The 26157-nt window shown below is 34.5% G+C and overlaps 1 protein-coding gene across 3 annotated transcripts in view; it reads right to left on the bottom strand.

The window, feature by feature from the left end:
• TTN (titin) overlaps positions 1-26157 on the bottom strand; it is a 237288-nt gene that overhangs the window by 121104 nt on the left and 90027 nt on the right. For all 3 annotated transcript variants that reach the window (XM_071747224.1, XM_071747225.1, XM_071747226.1), the window contains exons 106-148: positions 26089-26145; positions 25906-25983; positions 25368-25622; positions 24321-24398; positions 23590-23658; positions 22876-22956; positions 22583-22645; positions 22295-22357; positions 21861-21941; positions 20877-20954; positions 20369-20452; positions 19959-20057; positions 18854-18931; positions 17865-17939; positions 17633-17707; positions 17295-17378; positions 16969-17031; positions 16600-16677; positions 16300-16374; positions 15310-15393; positions 14849-14929; positions 13335-13418; positions 12813-13148; positions 11604-11681; positions 11335-11409; positions 11038-11121; positions 10729-10815; positions 10125-10205; positions 9831-9929; positions 9521-9604; positions 8557-8658; positions 7843-7923; positions 7235-7318; positions 6696-7022; positions 6044-6124; positions 5039-5122; positions 4480-4560; positions 3748-3831; positions 3040-3120; positions 2758-2838; positions 1726-1803; positions 1122-1199; positions 793-903 (exon numbers count right to left, since the gene is read on the bottom strand). In XM_071747224.1, the coding sequence (XP_071603325.1) occupies positions 793-903; positions 1122-1199; positions 1726-1803; positions 2758-2838; positions 3040-3120; positions 3748-3831; positions 4480-4560; positions 5039-5122; positions 6044-6124; positions 6696-7022; positions 7235-7318; positions 7843-7923; positions 8557-8658; positions 9521-9604; positions 9831-9929; positions 10125-10205; positions 10729-10815; positions 11038-11121; positions 11335-11409; positions 11604-11681; positions 12813-13148; positions 13335-13418; positions 14849-14929; positions 15310-15393; positions 16300-16374; positions 16600-16677; positions 16969-17031; positions 17295-17378; positions 17633-17707; positions 17865-17939; positions 18854-18931; positions 19959-20057; positions 20369-20452; positions 20877-20954; positions 21861-21941; positions 22295-22357; positions 22583-22645; positions 22876-22956; positions 23590-23658; positions 24321-24398; positions 25368-25622; positions 25906-25983; positions 26089-26145 (4140 nt within the window). The remainder of the gene's footprint in view (positions 1-792; positions 904-1121; positions 1200-1725; positions 1804-2757; positions 2839-3039; positions 3121-3747; positions 3832-4479; positions 4561-5038; positions 5123-6043; positions 6125-6695; positions 7023-7234; positions 7319-7842; positions 7924-8556; positions 8659-9520; positions 9605-9830; positions 9930-10124; positions 10206-10728; positions 10816-11037; positions 11122-11334; positions 11410-11603; positions 11682-12812; positions 13149-13334; positions 13419-14848; positions 14930-15309; positions 15394-16299; positions 16375-16599; positions 16678-16968; positions 17032-17294; positions 17379-17632; positions 17708-17864; positions 17940-18853; positions 18932-19958; positions 20058-20368; positions 20453-20876; positions 20955-21860; positions 21942-22294; positions 22358-22582; positions 22646-22875; positions 22957-23589; positions 23659-24320; positions 24399-25367; positions 25623-25905; positions 25984-26088; positions 26146-26157) is intronic.

Genomic DNA, 26157 nt, shown 5'->3' with positions numbered 1-26157 from the left:
TTTTAAAAGTGTCTGTGGCTCTATCCCTGTCAAATAACAGTTTGAGCAACTTGGCTGTGCATCTTTCATCATGCAAGAGTACATGCCACACAAACTGCCAGTACAGGCAGACTTCTATAATGAATGAAGTGGAACAACTGGTTTCTGTGCCTAATGCTACTTCCATTCAAAATTAAATCAACTGACCACTAAGTTTAACATGAGCAATGTGAAAGAGGAAGTGCATGTACTTCTTGCTTGAGTGTTGACAAAATTTCTGGAGCTGCTCAGAGTGCCAATAAACACCCATGAAAAGAAAATATATTCTGTAAATCTTATTGCTTGTTGACACACCTAGAGTTTTCCTTTTTTTCCCAGTCCCTTTGAACAATTTCTGATACCACTACTATGCCATCACAACGAATTACTTCATGTAGAAGAAAAAGAACAACTCAACTAATCTTTAATTATTTAACAACTAAATAAAGGACAGAAGAAACTTCAAAAAAAAAGGGGAAGGAAATGGTAAGTTGGCCTATAGTTTTTTGCAGTTGGGTCCTTCTGGCTTTTAAGACAAAGATACAATTCTCTCTTTAGAAATAATTATCTAGCACAATTCAAGCACTTGAAAGGTATTTGCTGGTATTAATTTTGTTTTATGACTTAAAGTCACGTTGAGAACAAAAGGGACATACACAACATAGAAGTGACAAATCTGACACAAGTGGACATGGTCTATATAAATCAAAAATTATATAAGAAACAGAAAACATATCAGCAACAAATCTTAGTTCTATTAGGCTTTCAAAATACCTTTAGATGGTGGAGATTCTGGTCTTTTAGGCACAATAGTAGGTTCTGTCTTTTTAGGCACAGTAATAGGTACTTTTTCTTCTGGAACAGCTTCCTTAATGACTGTGGGCACTTTGAAGATATTAGTTCATTTTAAGAATTTATGTAGAATAAAACAGAAGTTAAAAAACCCTCAAGTTTATAATGTAAGTAAGGTACTAGAAGAATGAACACAAATATTAGTTACATTGAACATGAACTAAGTCATGAACATGAATAATTTAATATCCCTGTAATGCATGAGTTTGCAAATTGCAGGAAGAGATGTTAAGGAAGATATATATATATACCTCTACATGCTGAAGCCTCCTCTTTTCTATGAACAGTAGAAATTTCTTCTATGTGCATCTCCTCATAAACTTCATGTACTTGAAAGATATTAGTTTAAATACTTAGCATTAACTTCAGAAAACAAGACAATGCACAAGACAAAGAACAAACACAATACAAATACTCAAGCTCATCTGAAGATTCAGAGGTCTTTTTTGTATTGACCTTAAAAATTAGGATTCTTTGAAATGAGGGTAGAATTCTCATACTCTCCTCTGACCTGACCTCTAAGCTTGCTGGAAGATGAGTGAAATGGTCTACACTGAGCTATTTTCTTGAGTGAAAAGAGACCGGTGCTGTGTATCTAAGCCTTGTAACTTTCATGTTTTTCCCCCTCCCTTGATCTCAAGTAGCAGGGGCCCTTGCAATTGTCCCTTTGGCATGTAAAGCTAATTTTCTTCTTAAGAGCAACTACAGATGTCATAATTATTAATTTGTTTTTTTTACATTCATTTAATACTGTTACAGCTAAATAAAACTGCTTACTGAATATTTTCAAAATACTTAAAAGATTTATATATGGATACATATTTATTATCCTTCAAATCCCACTCAAATTTGTACCTGTAAGGTGTGAAGCGTCTCCTTTAGGTAAAGCAGGTTTTTTGTCTTTGTGGACAGCTTTCTTTGTTACTTCAGGAACTTAAAAACATTAGTTTATTTTAGAAATCTGCACTAAGATATAAATAGTACAATTCTTTAAAACGTTACAGAATTCTACAGGAACAAAATAAAAATACATGGCATTAACCTCAGAATACAACTGAACTTCATTTTCTGGTTCTCATTAAATAGTTTTCTAACTTCTAGTGCTAACAGGTCTGAACGTCTCCTTCTCTGAAAATAAAGTAGTTAGCTGTTTGGTTTTTGTCCTTATCAAACAATCTTTAGGAATTTTGGCAATATAAAGTTTTGGGGTTTTTGTTTTTTTCATTTGTTTAATTTCAAAATTACCTATTAAACCAATGCAAAACTCCAGTGCAATATTATGTTTCAAATATCTATAGAGTTCTTCAGCACTGGAATTTTATTAAAAAAGAATGTTTATATAAAAAAAAAAAAATTTGTGGTTTTGTATTTTGCCCTGATTTAAAATTTTATCTTATTCTTGGATTTACTAAAGAAAAGATTGCAAAGAGCAATTCTACAATTTAAAAATTTAATTTAAATTTAATTAAATTTAAAATCTTAATTTCTCTTTGCAGAATGCATAAATCTGAGTAGCTGCTAACACAAGCCAAAAATAAGACCCCATAGAAAATATTACTTGAATTTGTTTTACTGAATGATGAATTATTCTGTCGAAAGTATTGATTTGTTATTTTAGCATATGAAGAAAGATGCTGAAATAACTTTGGAACTCTCTGAAAATGGTTTTATAATGTTAATGTTTTTTAATCTCTGATATCCCCATATGTATGCTACAGTTCCAAGACAAAAACAAATAAGGAAACAGACAGAATTTGGTCTTTTAACAAGACATCAACTGTCATGAAACTGTATATAGCACCTGGCCATGTTGTTCAAGAAATACAAGCATGCTTTGTACCTCCCTTTTGAAAGAGGCTAGAGAAAATGCATCTGGAGGTCATGTACCTTTAGCTGGGGGAGCTGCTTCTGTAGGTACTGCAGCAGGTATGTTCTTCAGTGGGACAGTTTTCTTTGTCACTGCAGGTACTTCAAAGATATTACATTTTTTTAAAGAACATTATAATGAACGAAATGTAAGTAACAAAGAACAAATTACAAACACATAGAATCTTAGGAAACACTAGAATTAACACATTAAATAACAGAATAGCACAAGGATGGGATGATGAAGATGAATAATTAATCTGTAAGAATGTATTATATAGATTGCTCAAATAGCTGGTGTACTTGTACTAACTGGAGCTTCTGGTGCTTTAGGAATAAGAGCAGGGACTTCTTCTGTAGGAACTTCTCCAAAAACTTCAGGCTTTTCAAAGATATTAGTTTATTTTACTTATTTTAGTATTATTTAAAAGGCAATATTAGAAAGACAACTTATAACACAAAACTGCAGACACATAGGTGAGCAAAAAGCTGTTTGAACATAAATTATTTAAATATCTCATTTCAGCCTTATCATTTACCTACAATTGACAGAAGTGACCATCTCCAATCATTAAAATAGGAGTTTATGGAATATTCAGTTCTCTTTTTGAGTTACTTAGCTCTGTGTGTTACAAATTGTTACTGAACTTCACCCAGTGTTAGCTATCTATATCCCAGCTCAAAAATTAGTTAAGTCTTACACAAGATGGCTCCTAAACCAGTGTTTACTTAAGTTCATTTCTTTGGTCCAACATGGCTAAAGTGCTTTCCTGGATCAGAAATTTAATTTCTTTCTTATTTATGTTTCTTTCTCCCATTAATAGGGGAGAAAGGAACATTTTTAAAGTGCTAAACTATAGCTAAATTTAGGGGTCTCAGGGACATGGATGAAAGTTACTTTCATATAATTAAAAATTAACTGAAAGTTCCTTGTATTTTACAGAACAATCTAGAGCATGAATTGATAAATTCGCTGCATTTTACTACTTGGTAGATGTGTTGTTGATGTACCTTCATACAAAGGAGACTCCTCTTCTCTAGGAACAGTGGTGGACACTTTCTCTTCAAAGACAGTTCTCTTATGAAACTCAGGAACTTTAAAGATATTAGCTTTCTTTTAGTAAAGTCAAAATAAATTTCAACTGGTAAAATCCCAAACAAATAAACCCAGAAAACTAAGTTCTTTTGATGTCCAAAGTATAGGGCCTTTTCAAGAACAAAACATTGCACTGCTTTAAAACTGACTTGCTGGAACAATTAATTATGTGGAAAAGATCAATTTCTCTTCTCTTAGAGGGGAAGCCATTCGCTTTTCTTAGTTTATTATCATGCTCTTCCTTCTTTATGGAAAGCTTAATGGTCTCAAAGTTACTAGCTCTTGCCCTGTTATTTCTTCACCAATAACATGACCAATTGGCTTCAAACCCCTGGTTTAAACTAAATTGACAACTACATTGCATATATAAGTACTGAAGGTTTATACAGCAGTATTAGGTAGCAATACCTCCTCAGCATGTTTTTATTCATAAATGGATGTATTTACTGTTTAGCATATGTATACCACATATCTGAAATATTTGCCTTAGAGTTTTCAATGTATCACTTAGAGCTAAATATACACATAGAGACTAGATACTCTTGCCATGGTGTGAAGAATATGACAATCATTTTAGAAGATGTTAGCTGGGGAAAACAACACAAATACTTCCTTTTCATAAAATCTCATATCAGGGGTTCCTTTACCTTGCATTGCTGGAACTTCTGTTTCAGGTGTGTGTGTAGGTTTCTTTTCTTCAGGGATAGTTCTTTTGGTAACAGCTGGCCCTTTAAGATATAATTCACTTTTAGGGCTCCGTAGTTATTTCAAAGAAGTTAGAAAGAAGAACAACAAATCCAACAAGGAAGATTAACGAAACAACAAGGAACAAATGCTTCCTGACAGAAAATCTATGGTAATTTTGAAGATTTTACAGAAGACAAACATATTAAAAACATCTGGAAAGACGGCCATAAACTTGGAGGGTGATAACTCCTTCCTTATAAGAAGAAACAGAAGTATTCTTTCTTTCTTTCTGAACTGCTTTTGCATGTAGCTTAACAACAGAACACACATTGTTTAAAGCGACTTACATATTTTCAACAAATCACTTGAAACCAACAGGCAAAAAAAGACACAATCACAAATAGTTGAAACAAACACTGTGTGGACATAAGACATATACACATCTTTCTAAACAAACAATAAAAGCGAAAGACTAAAAGTGGAGATCATGGTTATGACAGCAATATGGAGGAAATATACCTTTAGCTGGTGGAGTAATTTCCTTTTTAGGATACACAGATACTTGTTTTTCTTTTGGAACAGGTTTCTTCGGTACTGCTGGCACTTTAAAGACATGGGTATTTTTTTAGGAACTTTTGCAGTATGTATATCATGTAAGAACATAAGTTAAACGAAAAGCAAACAATACCAAGACTCAGGAAATTTAGAAAAATACAAAGTACACTGTTCTAACTTGCTATTGAATGGTGGCCTTTCAGGCCACCCATCTGGACTATTTTGCTTGGATTCACATAGCTAGAGTCTTCAGTATTCACTGAAAGGAAAACTCTGCCCTCATTTGGTGAATTTATTGCCTGGGATTAGGCTTACTTAGCAGTTAGATTTCATAAATTAACAGCTCTAATGAATACGTGTTTGGAATATGGTAAGGCTTTGATTTAGATTAACTACCTCTGAGTCTTAATAAAAAAAAAAAAAAAAAAAAAAAAAAAAAAAAAAAAAAAAAAAATTTCATACAATTGCAGAGCTCCAGACCGGTACAGAAATTCTACAACCATCCACTGACAAACGCTATTCATGACACTTACGTTTTGTAGACCTGATACAGAGAACACATACTAAGATTATATGCAATCCAGAACATTAAATTGAAGATTGTCCTAGATTTTTAGTATTCTGTATGAAACTAGAATTTCACTGGTATGCCACTATAGCTTAAAAGACTTTTATGAATTTATTCATCTGCTTGTTTTCATTGATTAGCTTTAAAATATCACTAACATTGTGGTGACAAAAATTAAGACTTGAAGATCCCACCTGAACTTCCTTACTCCTCAAAAAGTATTTTGTCACACTGACGTTTTGTTAAAGTAATATAATTTTTTGTATCTTAATGCCTGTCTTTGACTGTACTGCAAAAGGTAAGGGTCAAGCAGTAAAAGCAGCATAGGTAAATTACTGGATTTGGGGATTCTGAGACTCAGGCAGGAGGTAACATTTTAAAATTTCTAATAAGTGATGTACCTTTAGCTGGTGGACCTTCTTTTTTAGGAACAGGAACAGGTATTTTTTCTTCTGGAAGAGGTCTCTTAGGCACCTCAGGCACTTAAAAAAATATTTCATTACAGATTTGAAGTTATTTTTGAGGAATTATACAGATGATACACAGATACAAAGACACCAAGGAGATAAATCACTCAATTGTACAGGAACCATCTCATCACTTATGCAGAGACAAGTGCAACATCTTGGCAATGAAAACTAATGAATATCAGTGTACATCTTTCTGGTACATTTTAGATGCACCTTTCATTTGGTGTGAGGGATCCTACGGTCATAAATTGAAATCATGAGAAAGAAGGTCCTACATGATTTTTTACATCTCTGGAAATCAGAGGAGCTAAAGCGTGCAAAAGAAAAAAATACCAACACATAAAAATATTTAATTCAGGCTGAAGGAGAACTATCTAAGCTTGCTCTCTCTTGGGCACTTAGATAGGGAATTCTTTGAAGGGAAAAACTCCTTAGGAAGGATAGAAGAGGAACAATCTTTGAAATGATTTATCATTACACATAGGACTACAAACAGGGAAAAATATAAACACCAAAAGGAGTCTTAAGCAGTAGCTGGGATCTCAGCAAACTTTAAGAATGAAGAAATCATAACTTGATGTACCTATAGCTGGTTGGATTTCATAAGCCTCCTCATACACTTCTTCGTATTTCTCATAGATCTCTTCCTTCTCCTTAAACTCATACTTTTCATACACATCTTCTTCCTCAGCCTCCTCTTTATATTCCTGTTCCTGAATCTCTTTATATCTCTCAGGTTCTTCAGGTTCTTCATATGCCTCAAGTTCTTCAGTTTCCTGAACTGTCTCAAACTCTTCAATACTTTCATATGTCTCGTACTTCTCATACTCTTCATATTCATACTCATACTTCTCCACCACAGGAACAGGGACTTCTTCTTTCCGGACAAGTTTCTTGGATACTTCTGGCACTTAAGAAACAGTATTGTTGTTACTATTATTCCCACCTTTCATTTATTTCTTTCTTTGTTTATTTTTTTTCATTTGTTCAAGAAAATCTACATAGAACAGAAAATGTACAAAACTGCAAGGAAAAGTTCCATTAAAATGTAAGAACATGCTTCTGAAACATTATGTATATTTTACAAGATTTTGGGAGGAATAAGAAGAAATATATATGTACCTTTAGTTGGTGGTGGTTCTTTGGACTTGGGCACAGCAGCTGGCACTTTCTCTTCAGTAACAGCTCTTTTATGCACCTCTGGGACTTTAAAGACATGGATTTCTTTTGAGAATTTACAAAAAAACCAAACCAACACCGTAAAGCAGCACAAGAAACAGGTATTATAATTCTACAAGGTGAAGATGATAATGAAGAATTTTAACATAAACTGAAGCAGAAACACATAACAAAGACAAAAGTTAGAAGAAAATCGAGAGTATTTTTAGCATAAATATTAATCATAATCAGGAGGATATATGCCTTTTGCAGCTGAAACCGCCACTTTTTCAGGGGGTGCAACAGCTACCTTCTCTGTAGAAATAATGTTAGACAGCTTGGGTACTTTGAAAATAGGTCCTAACTTCAGTGTCCTTTTTGAAACATTTTTGAAACAGACAAAAACCCAGAAGCTTACAAATAGCAGGATGGAAACTTACAAACAAAGAAAGAAACAAACAGACAAACAGTATAGTGACAAGACACAGAACACACATACTAAAATGTCCTAAACTCAATTTGTATGCAGAATGTTATCTATTAACAATAACTGCATTTACAAGCTGCAATACCTTTGGCTGGTGGACCTTTCGGCACCTTTTTAGCAACAGGCTCTTTCTTTTCAGGAACGGGTTTCTTAGGCACCTCAGGCACTTTAAAAACATTATTTTATTTTAAGAATTTGTATGAGAAAAACAGAACACATACACAAACAGACGTAATGAAGTAAGAAATGATCTGCAGAATATACTTTACATGTTTTAAAGATGAAACAAATAAAAGCAAAATATGCTACATGCATAGGAAGGCTTCCTGAACAAGTCAAATAATTTCAGAGCTTATTTTTCACTAAGAATTTGGCAGGCACTCTGAGACATTACACACACTTTTTCTTATCATACATCTAAACACAGACAGCTGGGACACAAATCTAATATCAATTTAACAAAATAGAATAGACACTAATGAGAAAAACAACACATTATGTTCCTAGGTACTAATTTATGTACCTTTTGCTGGATGAAGCTCCAGTTTCTCAGGAGTGTGTGCAGGCATTTTTTCTTTTAGGACAGTTCTCTTACGAATCTCTGGCTCTTTAACGATATTATTTTGCAAAGACATTTTAAAATTACTTTCACAGCATTACAAACATGGAAAAAACATGAAACAAGATCACAAGGTCCACAAAAAGATCATTAAGACTTATATACAACTTAGAACAAGAAATAAAGACTTGAATGAACCCAAGAGATCTCATGTGTAACTTGCAAGAAAAGGTTGTATACCTTTTGCTGGTATGGCTTCCTCTGGAATAGTTTCTTCTTCTTCCTCAGGAGCAAAAATGGGAACTTTTTCTTCAGGAACAACTTTCTTTGCCACCACAGGCACTTTAAATATATTATTTTAAGAATTTTACTTCCATGTCAACAAAGAAAAATTCATAACATAAAACACAAGGACACCAATTCAAAAACAATAAAATCTGGGAAAACATGTTATTTTTCACTCCCTAATAAGAGCGAAGTGCAATTAGGTTATAACGATTATATGCTGATTTGCTCTTTTGTCCAATTAGTAATTATAGTCCAATTAGTAATTATACAGAATCATCAACGACAGTAAACATCAGCAAGACAGGCTACAAACAAGAGCTTCTGTTTTTTTCACATAAAATACTTCCAAGTTGTGCTTGTCATTTGTCTTTTTAAACTACTCAGCTGCTGAGGTAGAATTTTCTCAGCAACAAGGGATGGCCTATGCAAACATCTACCTCTGCTCTGAATTTCACATTTAGGGTGTATCTTCTGCTTCTTTGTATCATCCATTTAGCTAAAGGGCTTTAGATTTCAGCATGCTTTCAATGTAATTATCAGAATGATCCCCCTGAATTGAAGAATTTCCAGGTCCTTAAAATATTACTCCAAGTAATTTGTTTAAACAAAGATTAAATCAACCTAACCATTAGCTCTGAATAATGAAATAACAATTAATTATATCATTCACAGCAATCACTTAAAACATGAAACAATCAGATCATTCCAGGCCTTATTCTTAGCCCATTAAAGCCAGTAACGACATAAACAATCAAGCCTTGTCTGCGAGTTAGTATTACTCTGCAGAGGCTAGCAGCAGGGTGCTAGACCCAAGGATCTGACTTTACATAGGTATAAACAGACTCTTAAAATGGGGTTCCATTGAAATATGAAAATGTAAGGAAGAACTACCTATAAACACCAAAAGGTGATATACCTTTAGCTGGTGGAACTTCCTTTACTTTAGGAACTGCAACAGGTACTTTTTCTTCTGAAATGGCTCTCTGGGGCACCTCTGGCACTTTAAAGATATTGTTTTGTTAAGATATATTAATTTTAGAGCATCAGAACTACTAAGACAGAGAACACAAAGAACTACTAAGACAGAGTCACAAAGACAGGTAAGATGCAGAAAACTCTCCTCAGAAGTATACCAACATATACATGCAGCTTAAAACACTCAATAGAGATGAAGATCTTTAAATGTGCTGGTAAGAACTCTTAATAATTTTCAAGAAATGGTGTACCTTTTGCTGGTGTCTCTGGAACAACTTCCTCTTCCTCTTCCTCTTCTTCAGGAGCAAAAATAGGAACTTTTTCAGGGGGAGATATTGGTATTTCTGGCACTTCAAAGATAGTTTTTAATTACAGAAAATTTAGACACAACGTGAGAAACTGAGACAACATACACAGAAGCTAAAGAGTGTGAATTAGCAAGCACGTTTATCACAAACTGCAGGATGCTTCAGTTAATTTCTAATAACAAAAGTACAGACACAATGAAGAACATCATCTACATCTTCAGCTATAAGAACAGATACCTGTGGCTGGTGGGGGTTCTGGCTTTTTATGCACAGGGACAGGTACTTTCTTTTCTGGAACCTTCTTGGGCACTTCAGGCACTTTAAAGATATTTTTGTTTAAGAAATTAATTTTCAGTGTAGCATAAAACATTAAAATGGTAACTCTAAAACAGATATTAAGATAATGACATATATATAGTAAAACATTGTTTATGAAAGAAAGCATTGATTTTATCCATAAATTTATGCACACATATAAACGTGGAAACATACAGATTGAAGCATTACAAATTCATGCGGTAAGTCCTGCTGTTTAGATAAACTGTTTATACTTTGGAGCATCTTTTTTTGAAACAGCAAGTAATTTTGAAAAATTTAGATATGTAAAATCCAAAAGACAGAGACAATACAAGAAACAAACACAGAAATTTTTCAAGAGTAGAATAAACATAACCCCCATGACTAAGAGAAAGGGCCACACAGCCCTGCTCAATCAGGTCATTGTGTGGCTTGGTATCAAACACACTACCATGAATAAAGAATGGAATAGTTACTTGCAGTCTTCTACAGCTGAAGAAACAAAACTAACATCATACACTTGAACCTGCATAAACTGGTGTACCTTTGGCTCGTGGACGTTCTTCCACTTTTTTAGGTACTGGGACAGGTATCTTCTCTTCTGGCACCGCTTTCTTTGGTACTTCAGCCACTTTAAAGACATTATTGTGGTTTAAGAATTTCATTTTTGAACCATAACATCAAGAACAATTATATGAATCAAAAAAGTGGAATGACAAAGAAAACTGTCAAGAACAGGAAACCCTTGTCACTCTACATTATATTAAAGAGGAAGGGTGAACAAGCACCAATTTCTAATTTTTTTTTTTTTTAATTTTTTTTTTTTTTGACATTCAGTCAAGAGTTGAGATACCTTTGGCTGATGGGACTTCCTTCTTTTTCGGTACAAGAACAGGGACCTTCTCTTCTGGCACAGGTTTCTTTGGCACTTCTGGAACTTAGTAAGATATTAATGTAAACTGAGCTTGGCATGTGATTCTAAAACACCATGACATACAAGCCACTGACATTGAACAATTGAGCAAAACAACAAAGAACCACAATTTTTAAAAGCAGCAATCCTTTTAGTACCCTAGTGCTCAACACAAGTGAGAAAATTAATGAGATCTAGAAGATATTCATTATCACAGCGAATTACAAGTTCATATACCTTTTGCTGGTGGGGCTTCCTTCTTCGGCACTTGGACTTTCTTTTCAGGTACAGGTTTCTTTGGCACCTCAGGCACTTCAAAGACATTATTTTGGTTAAAAAAAAATTCACAAACTATTCAAAACAGAAATGAAAAAAAAAAAAAAAGAAGACAGCAGCATATACATTTCATATGAAGATCTCCCACCAACAAAGAACAGAAAAGAGTAACAAGGTATCTGAAAAATATATTCAGACAACACTTGCTAACATAAAGAGAAGATATATACCTTTTGCTGGAGGAGCTTCTTTTTTCTTCAGAATAGGTATTTTTTCCTCTGGAACAGGCTTCTTGGGAACCTCAGGCACTTGAAAGATACCACTGATTTTTAGGAATTTACTTCAGGAACATAATGTGCAAGCAAGCATCACAAATACACACCCAGAACATATAGCTATGATTTAACATGGTTTGAGTTTTAAGACAAAATAAACCAGTAAGCAGATTATATTAACTGCCATTATGTCTGTTCTCCCTGTTGAGCCACTGAGGACACCAATTAAAATGCTTTAAAGTTCAACCACTTATTTGTGAATCAAAAGATTGAGTTAAGACAGAGTTTGACTTTTTAGAACCAGCTATTAAAGAAGTTTAAGAAATGTCCTGGTGCGGAAACTTGCAAAAGCACATTTTTTTCCTTCTAATTCTTGGATGTTTATTATAAACATTGTAATAAACAACTATTTAGTTATTTAGTTGTTTTACTACTTCTTATTTTCCCCTAAAGCTTGATCCTACTACTTCTCAGGCATGTAATATTTTGCATCTGGTATGTTGAATAATGCAGTTTTGCATATGTATTGAATATATATTGCTGATTTCCAAGTGCTTTCTACATATAAAAAACAAGCACATCATATTACTGATTAATTTATTTCAAACATGGAATTATGGATACTTATAAATACCCAGCAGTTTATAACACAATTTTTTGGGTAATGGCAATGTTTATGAATTGTTTACTTAAATTGAAAAAAATAAAACCTTGACTGTGCTTAAATTAAGATATTTTCCCCTTAACTGTAGGGAGGCAAAATTTTCAACTAAAATGTATTGAAATAAACATGTTTTTTGCCTGTGACTGCAGAATTTTCATTAACGTTTCTAAATATCTCAAAGCACAGTCTGACAGCAAAATTGGATCCTAGATGAAGGCGAAATAAAGATCTGTTTAATTTTCCTAGTAACTAGGAAAGACTAGACTTCATATGAAAGAGGAATAAACATGTACGACACAGAACTCTGAAGTTTATAGAGGTAGCAGTAAAAAGTGGACATACAGCCATCACGTTTTCTACACTACATACTGATCGCTGAACATCTTGGAAAAGGCACATTGTAAAGCACACTAGAACATACTGAGAAAAAGAAACTTGGTACATAAACAGAATGAAAAGATACTACTTTTTCTCACATAAATCCAAAAATTGAAGTGTACCTCTAACTGGTGGGGGAGCCTCCTCTTCATACTGGGGAACTTCTGACTCTTCCTCTTCATATTGAGGAACTTCCTCTTCATAATAAGCATCTTCTTCTTCGTAATGTGTGACTTCTTCCTCTTCATATTGAGGAACTTCTTCATACTGAGCAACTTCCTCCTCATAGTGACTAACTTCTTCATAATGGTGGACTTCTTCCTTGTAATGGATTACTTCCTTCTCATACCTGCTGACTTCTTCCTCTTGGAATTTTGGAATCTCTTCTTCCTCTTCATACTGAGGAACTTCAACATATACTTTTTCTTTTCGGACAACTGTCTTGCGTACTTCAGGCACTTAAAAAGATATCAATTAAGAGAGTCTTAAAATTTAGAAAATAATAAGGATGGCAAGGCATTTTCAAATAAGAATTAAACTGAAGGAAGAACATTCCTTAGAAAACAAGTCTCTATTCACTGTACATAGAACATATATGACACAAAAAACGTTTGTACCATATTTCAATACTCTATCCAGTATACCTTTGACTGGTGGTCTTGCCAGTTTTTTAGGAGGATAAACTGGTAATCTTTCTTCAATGACAGCCCTCTCTGGTACATCAGGCACTTAAAAGATAGAGCACATTTACATTTAAGAATTTTTATACAGTGCTGAAAAGCAAAACAATTCTTCAGACAAACACAAAAAGATATCTTACGAATACAAAGTTATATGTAAAAGACAAGTGTGATTATTGACATTGGATGTAATTATGGAAGTCATTAGAATGCTATTCAACTGAGTAACAACAAATGTTTTAAGACAATAGCAACTGAAATGATTCCTGCTTCTTCCACTGCTTTATGAAGTGGCAAGGAGCCATCCCCTACAGGAGCAGAAAAATTTCCAAAAGACAGAGGTGTGTTCAGTTCCTATGATTTGTTCAGGAAAGAATGCACTCTGTTTCAACAGTGTATTGTCTTTTTTCAGAACATCAGTGAATGGATCTTCTGAGGCAGGTGTCTTGGGAAATTTTTGATCAATATAACTGGAAACTGCACAAAAAGTTATCATAGCATTTTGATGTCTGGAAGACTACTAGACTTGCCAATATAGAGAATAACTTTGGCATTTTCTCAACAGATTCATGGTCTTTTCTGATTTCCTTTCAGAGATGGAATCCATTCTGTCAGTGACAGATTTGAGAACTTCTCCATGCTTATTTCATGACAAGGTACAGTGAGCATAGGCATGTGGATGCCACAAGTCTTGATGCTTACTGTTATTCTGGGGGACATGTGAAGACTGATCACCTCCTTAAGTATTTTCTGGCAAAGCCCTGCTTGGTATTTCCTTTAAGTGCCAAGTGAATCTGCATTTGAAATCTTAAACTAAAAGTGATTAGCGCTGATAACTTTGCTTGATTTAATAATAAAACCTGCATTGTGCATGATCACCCTTGCCAGGAAGCTCAGTTTCCTTTGGATTCTTTTGTCCTAGCTACAACACCTCAATTTATTATCCCATGGGAGAATTTGTTGTATTTAATGTCCTTCTGTTTTGACAGAATGTCCTGGGGTTTTTTGGCAGACAAGCCGGCATATTATTCCTGCCTTACAGAAAGCCTGTCAAAGATCTTCTTCCACCCTTTTCTTAGTACCTATAATCTGCCTGTCCCCCTGTCATTCCCCAAGAGAGAGATGAAATGGAGTATTTAGCTTCACACTGATGCAACTGTATTAATCTTTCATAATTTGAATTAGATAATTCTGTTTATCAACAGCAGCAGATCTGAAAGCAGTAAGAATGAGGCATCTTGTGGCTCGTTTTCCACAGATCAATTGATTTCCTCAAAAAGTGACAAAGCTATGACTTTTCTTTCAAAGCAGCAGACTTTTTCAAAGCCCTTGTGCTGCCACAGGATTAAGTGCCTCATTCAGACAGGCAATAGCAGAGGTAAAGCATTTTCCTTTGGCCTTCCGACTTAGGTGAAGAACTCTGTTAACATAAATGTAGGAAGAGGCTCCCCTGTTTTGTCTCAATGGGGAACACATACCTGTGTATGAAATCTCCTTTTCTGTGTGAAGAGAAATAGATAGTTCCTCTGACATAGCCCAGTGTTCTTCTTCTGTTGGTACTTTAAAGACAGGATCTAATGTTAATATTTTTTTCTGGTGCAATATAATGTACATAACAACCTATATGGGGTTTCTTAGAAAACTAGTTATTATTTCCTGACACTTCCCACACCCAGATTAATTGAAGAAAAAACACATCTCTAGTGTTTCTCAAAGATTCTGTTAAGGTTCCCTCAGGACTAAGGTGGAACACAGTTGTGGACTTGGTAGTTTTAGGGTAATGATTGGACTTGATGATCTTAAGGTTGTTTTCCAACATAAATGACTCTATGCTTCTAACATTAGAACTTCAAGAAAGGCATCAGACCAGCTGGCTTGAAGCTCTGATTGTATTGTATGAGGACAGGCTGTTCACATGTGAATCCATGGGCAGGAGTACCTTCTGGTGGTGGAGATACTTTTCTTTTTGGAACAGCAACGGATACTCTTTCTTCTCTGGCAATTTTCTTCGGTACTTCTGGCACTTTAAAGATATTAATTGTAAGAATACTATCTTCTAAAAGAAAACACACATTTTTCTGAAGTTCATACAAAAGAATTGCGGACAAACAATTATGGGGAAATGGTATACATTTACAAAGCAAAGATACTTATAATAAACACAACAATCACACCAGAAATACACACATTAAGACATTTAAGAGAGAAAATGACCACCAGGAGCTTTAATGCATATTATCTAGCTATGCACTAAGTATTTTGAAGACCACTGCTTTGGGGGGTTCCAGGAATAAATTAGACGCTATGAAACCCTGTGCAATTTTAGTAACAGCAGAACTATAGTTAAATACTACAATAATACCTACTAAAATAATACATTTAGTATTAAAACACATCAAAAAGCAAACAGCACATTCACATGTCATGAAGTAAGATGGAATGATTGAGTGAAAGTAAGGTGCAAATAATTTGCTTCTAGGCTCTTCAGAAATAGAATTAAACCATAGAACACCACACATACAGGATATGTAACAAGACCACATTCCAAACACAAGCAAATGACAGAAACAAAAGACATATTTTTAAGTTTGAAACCCTTCACTGGATATTGATAATGCTATAAAGCATTGATAGTTTCTTTCTAAATGTGTTCATATTTATTTAACTTCTTCACTGAGTAAATGTCTTTGCTCAGCTTCCTGAAGTTCTTAGGCAGACTCAGTGATCAATGAAGCTAAATAGTGGCAAGAAAATGGAATACAGGTGTGTGACACCTTCTATATTCTGTTGCAGGGAAGATGACAAAAGGTCCTTTCCATTTATAAGTCAGGAGAGATTGGGATTTGATTAACCAAGCTGATGGTGAGTATGGTGCACATGGACACCTGATATTTAGAAGCTTTCTCTAGTTTCAAAAGAACTTTTATACCTTTCTCTGGCGAAGCTGCTGCTTTCCGTGAAATTGGAACAGGTACCTTCTCTTCTGGAACAGGCTTCTTGGGCACTGTTGGCATTTGTTTTTTTAAAAAAAGTTGATTTTAAAAGATTTTTAATTAATTGTGGTTAAAAGCATCAGATGACAAAAAAACAAATTAAGAGATTTGACAGTTCTGTAAGTCGAGACAGAAAACACTGAACACTACAGCTTGTGTGTTAAACAATTAGACATCATAAATTTATATTAGTGTTCTGAAATGACTTCTTGTATAACTCCAAAAAAATCATATACCTCTTTTTGGTGGGGCCTCCTCTTTTTTAGCAACTGCAACTTTTTCTTCTGTTACAATTTTCCTGTGCATTTTAGTCACTTGAAAATAATAGGAATATTTAATTGCAATATTTAAAATGCAAACATATTAAAATTTTATCTACTCAATCTGATTTTTTTTAAAAAAAGAAAATGCAAGGTAAACTTCAACAACAAAACAGATTCTGCAGAAGAGTGTACTTTACAGACATAGCACAAAGATGAGTAAAGAGTCAAAAGAAAGGAGACAGATACTAACAAACAAAAATGCTTAAATCGAAATACTGCCAAGTGAAACAAGCAAACAAACAAAAAAGTTCATAATAATAAAACTATTATCAGGATTTTTACCTTTGGTTGATGGAGGTTCTTCAACTTCTATCTCAAAAGTGGGCACCTGTTCTTCTGCAGGTTCTTAAAAAAGATTGTGCAACTTTAGAGAGTTTGATTTTCACCAACAGGCATAAGATAAAAGACACAATAACACATAAATCAAATCAAAACACAGGCCATAGGCCACACTGTAGACAAATGGACTTAAGTACATTTAATGTTTAAGAAATACGATATATGAGATAGATCATGTGATAGATGAGATAGTCAACATGTGAATATGTTAAAGACAGAATGTGAGACAAGAATGTATTTCTTGCAGCAGGAACAAACCACCAATATACCTCTTGCTCGTGGAGCCTTCATTTTTTCAGGCACAGGGACAAGTACTTTTTCTTCAGGTGCTGCTTTCTTGTGAACTTCAGGAACTTTAGAAACATGGGTAAGGTAAGAAGGAAGACAAGATATACTATTAAGGTGCAATATTTGTAATTATCTGCTACATCACAATGTTTCTTACCAAATGAACAAAATCAGCATTTTTCATAGTACAAGATGAAATCTGAGACAACCACTAATCACTGGCAGCAGGTATTACTCACATCAACACATACAAACAAGACAGTAAAACAAATACAATCCCCTCGAAGATCCATCACCCAGATGAAGAACTGTTTTGTACCTTTAACTCCTGGAGCCTTCTTAGGGGCAGGTGGAACTTTTGGTTCAGGGACAACTCTCCTATGCTTCTCAGGCACTTTAAAAGATTACCATACATAGTCTTACAAAGAGGAATAGCATCACTGTAACATGCACACATTTCCTTATTGTGAAAAGCCACAAATGAACACAAACACATATCAGCAACATATGATGATGAAACAGCCAATATTTTTAATTATAAGAACCTATACCTTTAGTGGGTGGGGCTTCCTCTCTTTTAGGAACAGTTACCCTCTCCTCTATGTAGTAAGACTGTTCTTCAGACACTTCAAAAAAGCAAAGTAAAAAAATACCTAAGTATTTGACATCTATCACTGTCTTTACAGCCCTGGTAAGCAACCAAGTATTTGTGAGACAACAAGCAGCCTGCTTTACTAACACCTGTGAAATGAAACAGAGATTGAGCTCTCATCTTGTACTTCGGTGGAATGTGAAAATGCTCAGCATTTGAAGAACTACATCAACACCTGCCATTTCATTGTCAACCAGTTCACTCCGGTGGGAATTTAGGAATTTTGCGAGTTAGCAGGAGTGGGCTGTTGAGCATCCTGATGCAGCCGTCCCCCAGGAAAGCATTAGCAGCCCAGTGCTCTGCTTGCTGGCAGGGAGTCATTGGAATTTTACTAATTTTGAGAAAGCTTTTCTTTCAAACACCAAAAAAATTCCCATTACTAACTAATGGGACAATGCTAACCTGACAATGCTTTCAACAGTGTCACTTGTAAATTGCTATTGAGTCAGTCACTGTATATTACCTCCCTTCACCAGTAAACTTACAGCCGGAGATAATTTAGTTATTTTATGATTAAATAGTCCAAGGAACCAGAGTACACTATGATATTCTAGAGGACTTATATTTCCTGCATGCCACCTGGTGGAACATGAACTTCCAACAGAGTTTTTCTAATAAAAAAGAGCTGATAATTCTCTGTATCAAAGAGATTCTTCATTATTTTAAAACAGGATGAACTACTACACTGTTCAAAAGCAAGTAATAGGTATTCTTAGTATCAAAGTTTGTAAGATATCTAACTTTTTCATATACTAGCAATTGTTTTTTTCTTTAAGAAGAGAGGAGATATTAATTCCCACAATTCTTGGTGAAAAACAAAAATAACTTTTTGTTAGGAACAAAAATAACTTTTGGTTTTTGCCCAGTATTCCTGAATTGTGGTCATACCTTCAGAAATCTCTTCTCTGTGAAAGGAAATAGATACTTCCTCCATGTCTTCTTCAGTCCATTCTTCAACTGTTTGTTCTTTAAAGAAAATTATTAGTTTTAATATTTTTGGTGGATGTATGAATGGAGGAAAAAGAGAGATCAATACATGAAGATGAAGCCCGATTCTTATAAGTCCTGTATGACAATGACAGATATAAATACAATACAGAAAGTGCTACATATGCACACATATATGTATGGTTTGTTTTAAATGATATAATTTGTCCACGACCCATGTATCCTATTTTGTGCTGTTCTATCTCTCAAATATCCTTCAGTGACTCAGCTCCCAAACTTCCCCATCACATCTCAGGGAGAGAAAACAACAATCAAAGAATTAAGAGATTGCTCCTTTATCCATCTACATGAAAGTAAGATGGACAGGAATAAGATGGGAAGGGTAGGTCAAGAACTGAGAGCAAAGTCTGGCACGTGTAAATCTAGAACTGTGACTGTATCATGGAAAGCATCAACTTGCTCTGGGTTAAAAGGTCAATTTTCAAAAGACACAGAAATTAACAGTGCATGTATATGTATGAATAGATATTTGCATGTCCATAAGTTAGATAGGTGACTTCCATATCTGATTTTAAAAACTCATTTATGCTTTTTAATAGAATATATAAATTGGCTTGACTGTCTAGTTATTAATGGCATATAAAACCACTCAAAATGTTGATTTCAGCTATCTTGAAGCAGATATTTTGTGTAAAACAGTATTGCTAACTGCAGGTCTACAGAGCACTTTATAGGGAGTATGATAAATGGATGTTTACAGTCCTAAATAGCAGAATCTGATCTCAATACTATACGTCCATAATTCTCACTATGATTTAATGAGAACCTGATTTGAAGATCACTGTATTTAGTGGCAGAGTTTCCATTGTCAATGGCATGGGATCAAGAGTGAAATGTTCAAGGGGCTCTTAACTGCCTGCTAGTCTGTAAAAGGTTCAACATAAAAATCATAGAGTATAACTAACTATTATTTTTATCTTCATCTTAGAACGACAGACTTGTAGAGAAACCACCAGTTTCTCATTATCCTATGTCTATAGTGTACCTTCAGGAGATGGGATTTCCTCTGGAATTGCAACAGACATTCTTTCTTCTGTAATAAATATTCTTTCTTCAAAAGTGGCTTTCTTCTGCACTTCAGGTACTTTGAAAGACAATAATTTAAATGTATGCTTTTAAAATTCCATAGTGAGAGCAATGTTGCAAAGCACTGTATCTAAGTTTCCAAAGAATTGCTTGAGGATGCTGAGCACAGAACACATTGCAGAGATCCAATATTTAGAAATTATATTTTTCTAAGCATTTTACAACATATAGAACATACTGCATTGATTTGTTGTCACTAAATCAGAACAGCAGAATTCACAGAGAAAGCACAAATCAATGACCAATAACAATACACAACATACACACACTGAGAAACAGCATATTCTTTCACTCTACTGGAAAGCATACCTTTAGCTGGAGGAGCCTCAACTTTTTTAGGAACATCAGGGGATACTTTTTCCTTAGGGACAGGTTTCTTAGGAACTGCAGGCACTTAAAAAAAGTGTTTAGTTTTAGGACCTATGAAGTGCAAAACTGGCAAAAGCATCACATAACAGAAATGTATCATTTAAAAAGATTACACATGGACACGATTTGCTTACAAAAAACAACAGCTGAAAGAGCTAAGAAATGCAATATTCTACAAGACTACAATGAATTATATTAACATGAAAAATACTGTATCTTTTGCAGGTGGAGCTGCCCCTACTATTTTTTTCTTCTGGAGCTGGTTTCTTAGGTTCTTCTGGCACTTCAGAGATATAAAAATATTAAGTAACTAAAATTACAGGTGTTTTAAGATCGCATCTATGACATGTAGCTAACTAAAACCAGAATCCCTTAACAATCAGAACCAAAACTGGATCTAAACAAGATGCTGAAGATAGCAAGGAAAGTGGTATTTATTTATGTGTACCTTTAGGTGCTGGAGCTTCCTCTCTTTTTGGAACAGCAATTTTTTTCTCAGGGGGGGCTCTCTTAGGCACCTCTGGCACTTAAAAAAGATAAAATGTAAGATAACTGACTGCTGTATTTCAAAGATTTCATTACTCCATTGACAAGAATACTAAGACACGCAACATAACACATTCATACATTTAACACAGAAGGTAGAGACAAGAGTAGCATTAATTTGAAAAAGAAATAAAATATCAAACCAGTTTCTGTAAGCCTGTTAAGTGCTTTAAAGCTGATTATGAAGAAAGACCTGCCCAAGAACATTATCTGGCCTTAAAATCTGTTCTATATATACAGAGAATTATACATGAAAAAAACAATTTCAAACACAAACATATTTACACACAGGCTAACAAAAAAAATTAAAAAGATATTCCATCAGTAAGTATAGTTTTGGCTTCTTCTTTGGGAATAGAAGCATACTTTTTCTTCAGACACAGGAATTTCAATAATCCAAGATTGCTTTGTATAACATACTGTCTGAACAAGGAGCTGAGCACCACAACAAATGACCATGTTCAACCTTTTGGACATACAGTGAACTAAACAGCGAAGACAATATGATATAGGATAAAAATCCAACGTTAATATTCCTGCACTATCACCTTTAATGGCACTCTGCTAAAGTAAGAACACCCTGCTCTAGTCTGTAAAAGCCACACAACCTAAACAGAAACAAGCACAAGTTTGGTACAAAAAGAAAGGGCCAAAACTGAGACAAATGCAAGATGTAAGATAAATTTTAGTAGGAATGAAAAAGTAGGGAAATAATGTAAAATCAGACAATGTATATGGAGATAAGGATATAATGCAAAACTAAAACTGCATAGAGAGTAAATTCATAAATCTATTCAAGAAAATGTGAAAAATAATATCATAAAAGATAATTTGTGTTTGTTTTGTTTGTTGGTATGGTTTTTTTTCAGTAGGACAGTAGAAATACCTTTAGCTGGTGGAACCTCTTTCTTAGGGACTGGAACAGGTTTTCTTTCTTCAGGAACATGCCTCTTTGGTACCTCAGGCACTTTAAAGAGATAGGTGATGAACACTTAGGAGACAGTAAAAATATTTGGTACATCACAGTAGGCTACTTTCAGCACACTGGACAAACAAAGATTGTATGTCAAAAAATGTTCTTGTTTATCATGCAGATACAATATGCTGATCTCAAAAAGACTTGTTCAAAGAATTATTTAAAACAGTGTTAAAGAAGAATAGATTTAGAAAAGCAATAGGGTTTGACTTTTGACAATAGAGCCATAGAGAGATGGAAAGACCTCAGATCTTATATGCTACCCTTTGGTAAAGAGTGATAGAGGCAGATAACATGAAAGTTCAGAGATATGGAGCACATGAGAATACAAAGACTTTATTCACCTTCAATATGAGGTATCTCGAATTCTGTAGAAATGACTTTCCCCTCTTTGACTTCCTTATGTGCTACAATAGGAATTTTCAAGATATTAAATTTGGAGTCTTGAAATATTGATGTCCATACTAAATCAGAAAAGCTTTTAAGAAGATATTATGCATAGCCAGCACACAAAAGTCACTAAAAATGTCATCCAGAAAACCAACAGCACGTGCAAATCTTACAATGGGTTTTGATTAACTACAGACTCTTTAAAATCTTAAATATTAACATCTCATTCTTAATTAATCTACCTTCAATTGAGTAAACAGCTTCAAAGAATCTTTCTTCAACTGTTTTCTCATGCTCTGCTGGTTCTTCAAAAGAAGCACATTTAAATAATTATCAAGAGTTGAAAACTGACATCTATTAATCTAAAGAAAGCTGATGTTACATAACACAATGAACAAAAAAAAGCAATGCATATTGAAAGGCAAATATATGATGTGTCTAAATATGTAATTTGGCATACATACAAATAAATTAAAAGAAAATCTAGTAGGATAGAAAGATTGTTTGGGTGCTCAGATTTTTGGTTTTTACATACCTGGGACATATGAATGCTCTTCTTCATGGACAGAAACTGACATCTTTTCTTCTGAAACAGTCCGTGTTTCTACAGTTGGTACTTTAAAGATAGGATTTTGTTTTAGTTTTTTATATTCTAGAACCACATTAGTGGTAGTCAGCATGTGAGTTTTCCTCAAATCTGCATCTGTATAGCACATTTAAGTCTTAGATGACATATTTAGACAGCCAGTATTCATACTCTAGAATACTGAACAAAAAAGAAGCATACACGGGTAATAAATATTTAGTATCTGTTAAGGACTAGAGACACTTTTAACCCCCAAATTTGAAAGTAATGCATGCACAGGCTTTTGAAATTAGTATATAAAAAGAATTCCAAAGGCAGCTCTCCAAAGAAATTCTGGTGCACTGGCCGTAATTTTGCAAGCATAGACCAGCAGGCAGAATAGATGAAGAAGAAGCTAAATCACACTGCAATATCCTGTATGCTGTTTAAACAAGAATGAAAAGGCTTGCCACAAACAAATTAACAATATACATTGTGAGAGATAAAGGCATGGTACACATTAATATTTAAACACTGATAATAGTCACAGTATGACTAGTATAATACATCCAAGCAGATACACACAGGTCTACATATTCACAAGAAGCACAAGAACATGAAGCACAAGAACACACAGGGTGCTGGAAAAAATGCAAACTGCAGCTGAAAGATGCTGATCTTTACCTTCTTTTTTCATAACTTTTTCCTCGATGACCACTTGGGTAGGCTTTGGTGGTAGAACTTTCTTGGTAACTGTTGGCAGTAACATTTTGTTACTAGGTCATATATTTAGCAAAGAGATCAAATAAGTCTACAGCTACCTAGCAATGATGTTTCAAAAACAACAAACATAATCTAACTCACTAAATCAGGCTCTTTGGAATCATGCAAAGCAGCAGAACAAATGTGTTTGCTTCTTTTTATTGCAACTTTCTAAAGGGGCTATGTAACTCGGAGCATTTAGTACCCAGGCATATCCTGACATATTGAACTGCGGTCCAGAGTACTCCAGCTGCAGAATGGGAAATGCTACACTAGAGGAGGTAGTAAGTAAGACAATAACAATAAATATTTATTTAATAAGTGAACAATTAGCAAAGACATTCTGGTAGAGAGGTCTTGGTGGAAATCTGAGGAAGATGAGGATTTTGTATCTTGCAGCTTAGACTGAAACATACCATTTCATCCAGTACAAATTTGCCCTCACTTCCTTTCATACAGCATTTGTAGATAGCAGCTGCATTTCTTATTTTCCCCTAAAACGCTTTTCATCTTCCTTTTATAAAATTTAGCAAAAGCTTTAACAGAAGGTTTTTGATGTGTTAACTGAAGACAAAGCATACGCAGATCGGATAAGTAACAATAGCCACTACTTTCATGTAAAGATGACATTAAGGCAATCAAACTGTAGTTACCCTCAACCCGTTCGACTTTTTCTTCTGCAACTCTCTGAGTGGTTACCTCCACTTTTTCATCGACAGGTTTCTTGACAACTGTAAGTGATTCACATACATTTACTGTTTAAATCATCTTGCAAATTATTTTCAAGACACAAACCAGGTAGAAATGGCTATTTTCTTGTTTAGGATGTTATACCATTTGCACATCCTGTGTGTTGTTCAGTGGATTGTTCACTGGTAGTGAATAGTGGTGGCATTTAGGAAACAGGTGATCAGCCCAACCTCCTTTGAGAAATATGAAGTGATATAAATATGAGGACACTTCACAGAAGTGCAGCATTCACTGGTTCAAGAGCACCAACCATGCCCAAAGCATGGGTGAGCAAGAAAGATCACTAAACCTCAGTTTAGTTTTGCCAGCAACTCGGTTTTCTTCAACCACCATTGCCACTATTTTCTCCCTTCAAAAATACAAGATGGGAGAACAAGAAGACTTGTCATGAGCCTTGCTCATGTCACTGTCCAAAATAAAAAGAATTCTCTCATTTTCAAGAAAAGGTGAATAAACACCACAGCTCAGCTCTAACGAGATGTGTCAGAGATATTAATCTATATGTTCCTCTTAGCTTTACAGGAAACTCATACCTTTATGAACTGTTACATCTTTCTTTTCCTTCTTTTCAGCTGTAATTGCTGGTGGCTTTTGCTCAGGCACAGGCTTCTTAGGAACTCCAACCACTTTAAAAATTATAACATTGTCTAAGTATGAGAAATGCATTCTATAAAGTTATTAGTTATACCATTATAAATTTATGAAGTTGAAAACCACAGTTTTTGAGATTCAGTTTTTTCAGTAAAACTTTCTGCTTATTTCCAAGTTAGATGTTTTCCAATCAGTAGGGTCGGAGACAATTATACTGCATACATTTCTTTATGCATCTATACCTTGTCATACCAGAGTTCCTGTCTTATCAAGCACCATTCTCCCAGTTGGGAGAATACTGGTCTTAATAGTAGATACAGGAAAAGAGAAAAAATAAAATTATATGATGATTAAAATACCTTCTTCATGAATTACTCGTTTTTCTTCATAAATAACTTCTCTTTTCTCATAAGCTTCTTCCCATTCATCTTTTCCTTCATCATAGCCTTCTTCCTTGACATAAAAGTCATGGTCTTCTCCATAATCTTCTTCCCATTCTTCATAAGGTTCTCTGGGCTCTTCATATATTTTTTTCTTTTCTTCATGAACCCCTTCTCTCCTTGCCATGGGTGTTATTTTGATCTTTTCGGGCTTCTCTGGCAGCACCTCAGGAACTTAAGAATCATAAAATGTATTATTCATATCATAGCTTGGAAACTGCAAGGTGCCTTTAATGCTCACAGATAATTGTTTCACTCTCATAGATGGTTTAAAGAAATTACTTTCTTAAAGTAGTTCAAACCATCTTGGATTTTAAATGTACACGTTACTAACATAAACACAAAAATCAAGCAGATTTGCTAATTCAAGGTAATTAGAAACACACTGTCTTTTTTCCACACAGGAATGTTACTATTTTTAAAGAGGATTTTTTTAAAGTAAGAGGGGGAAAGTTACCTTTAGGTGGTGGGACTACTTCAGGACCCTTTTCAACCACCTTTTTGGAGACTTTCTTTAGTGGAACCTTTTTTTCTGCTTAAAATCAATGTATTTTAAAATTAAAATTTTTTTAAAATCTCCCCAAAACAACAGTCATAATGAAACATGCACATACTGTCCAAACACTTCAAGTAGCCTTACCTGGCTTTTTCTCCTCTGGTGGTGGAACAAGAGGCAGAAGAATAGGAATAGGAGCAGCTTGTAGGAAAA

The sequence above is a fragment of the Heliangelus exortis genome, chromosome 6, assembly GCF_036169615.1.
Source record: "Heliangelus exortis chromosome 6, bHelExo1.hap1, whole genome shotgun sequence".
NCBI lineage: Eukaryota > Metazoa > Chordata > Aves > Apodiformes > Trochilidae > Heliangelus > Heliangelus exortis.
The sequence above is the reverse complement of the archived record's forward strand: the minus strand, read 5'-3'. Positions and strand labels throughout refer to the sequence as shown.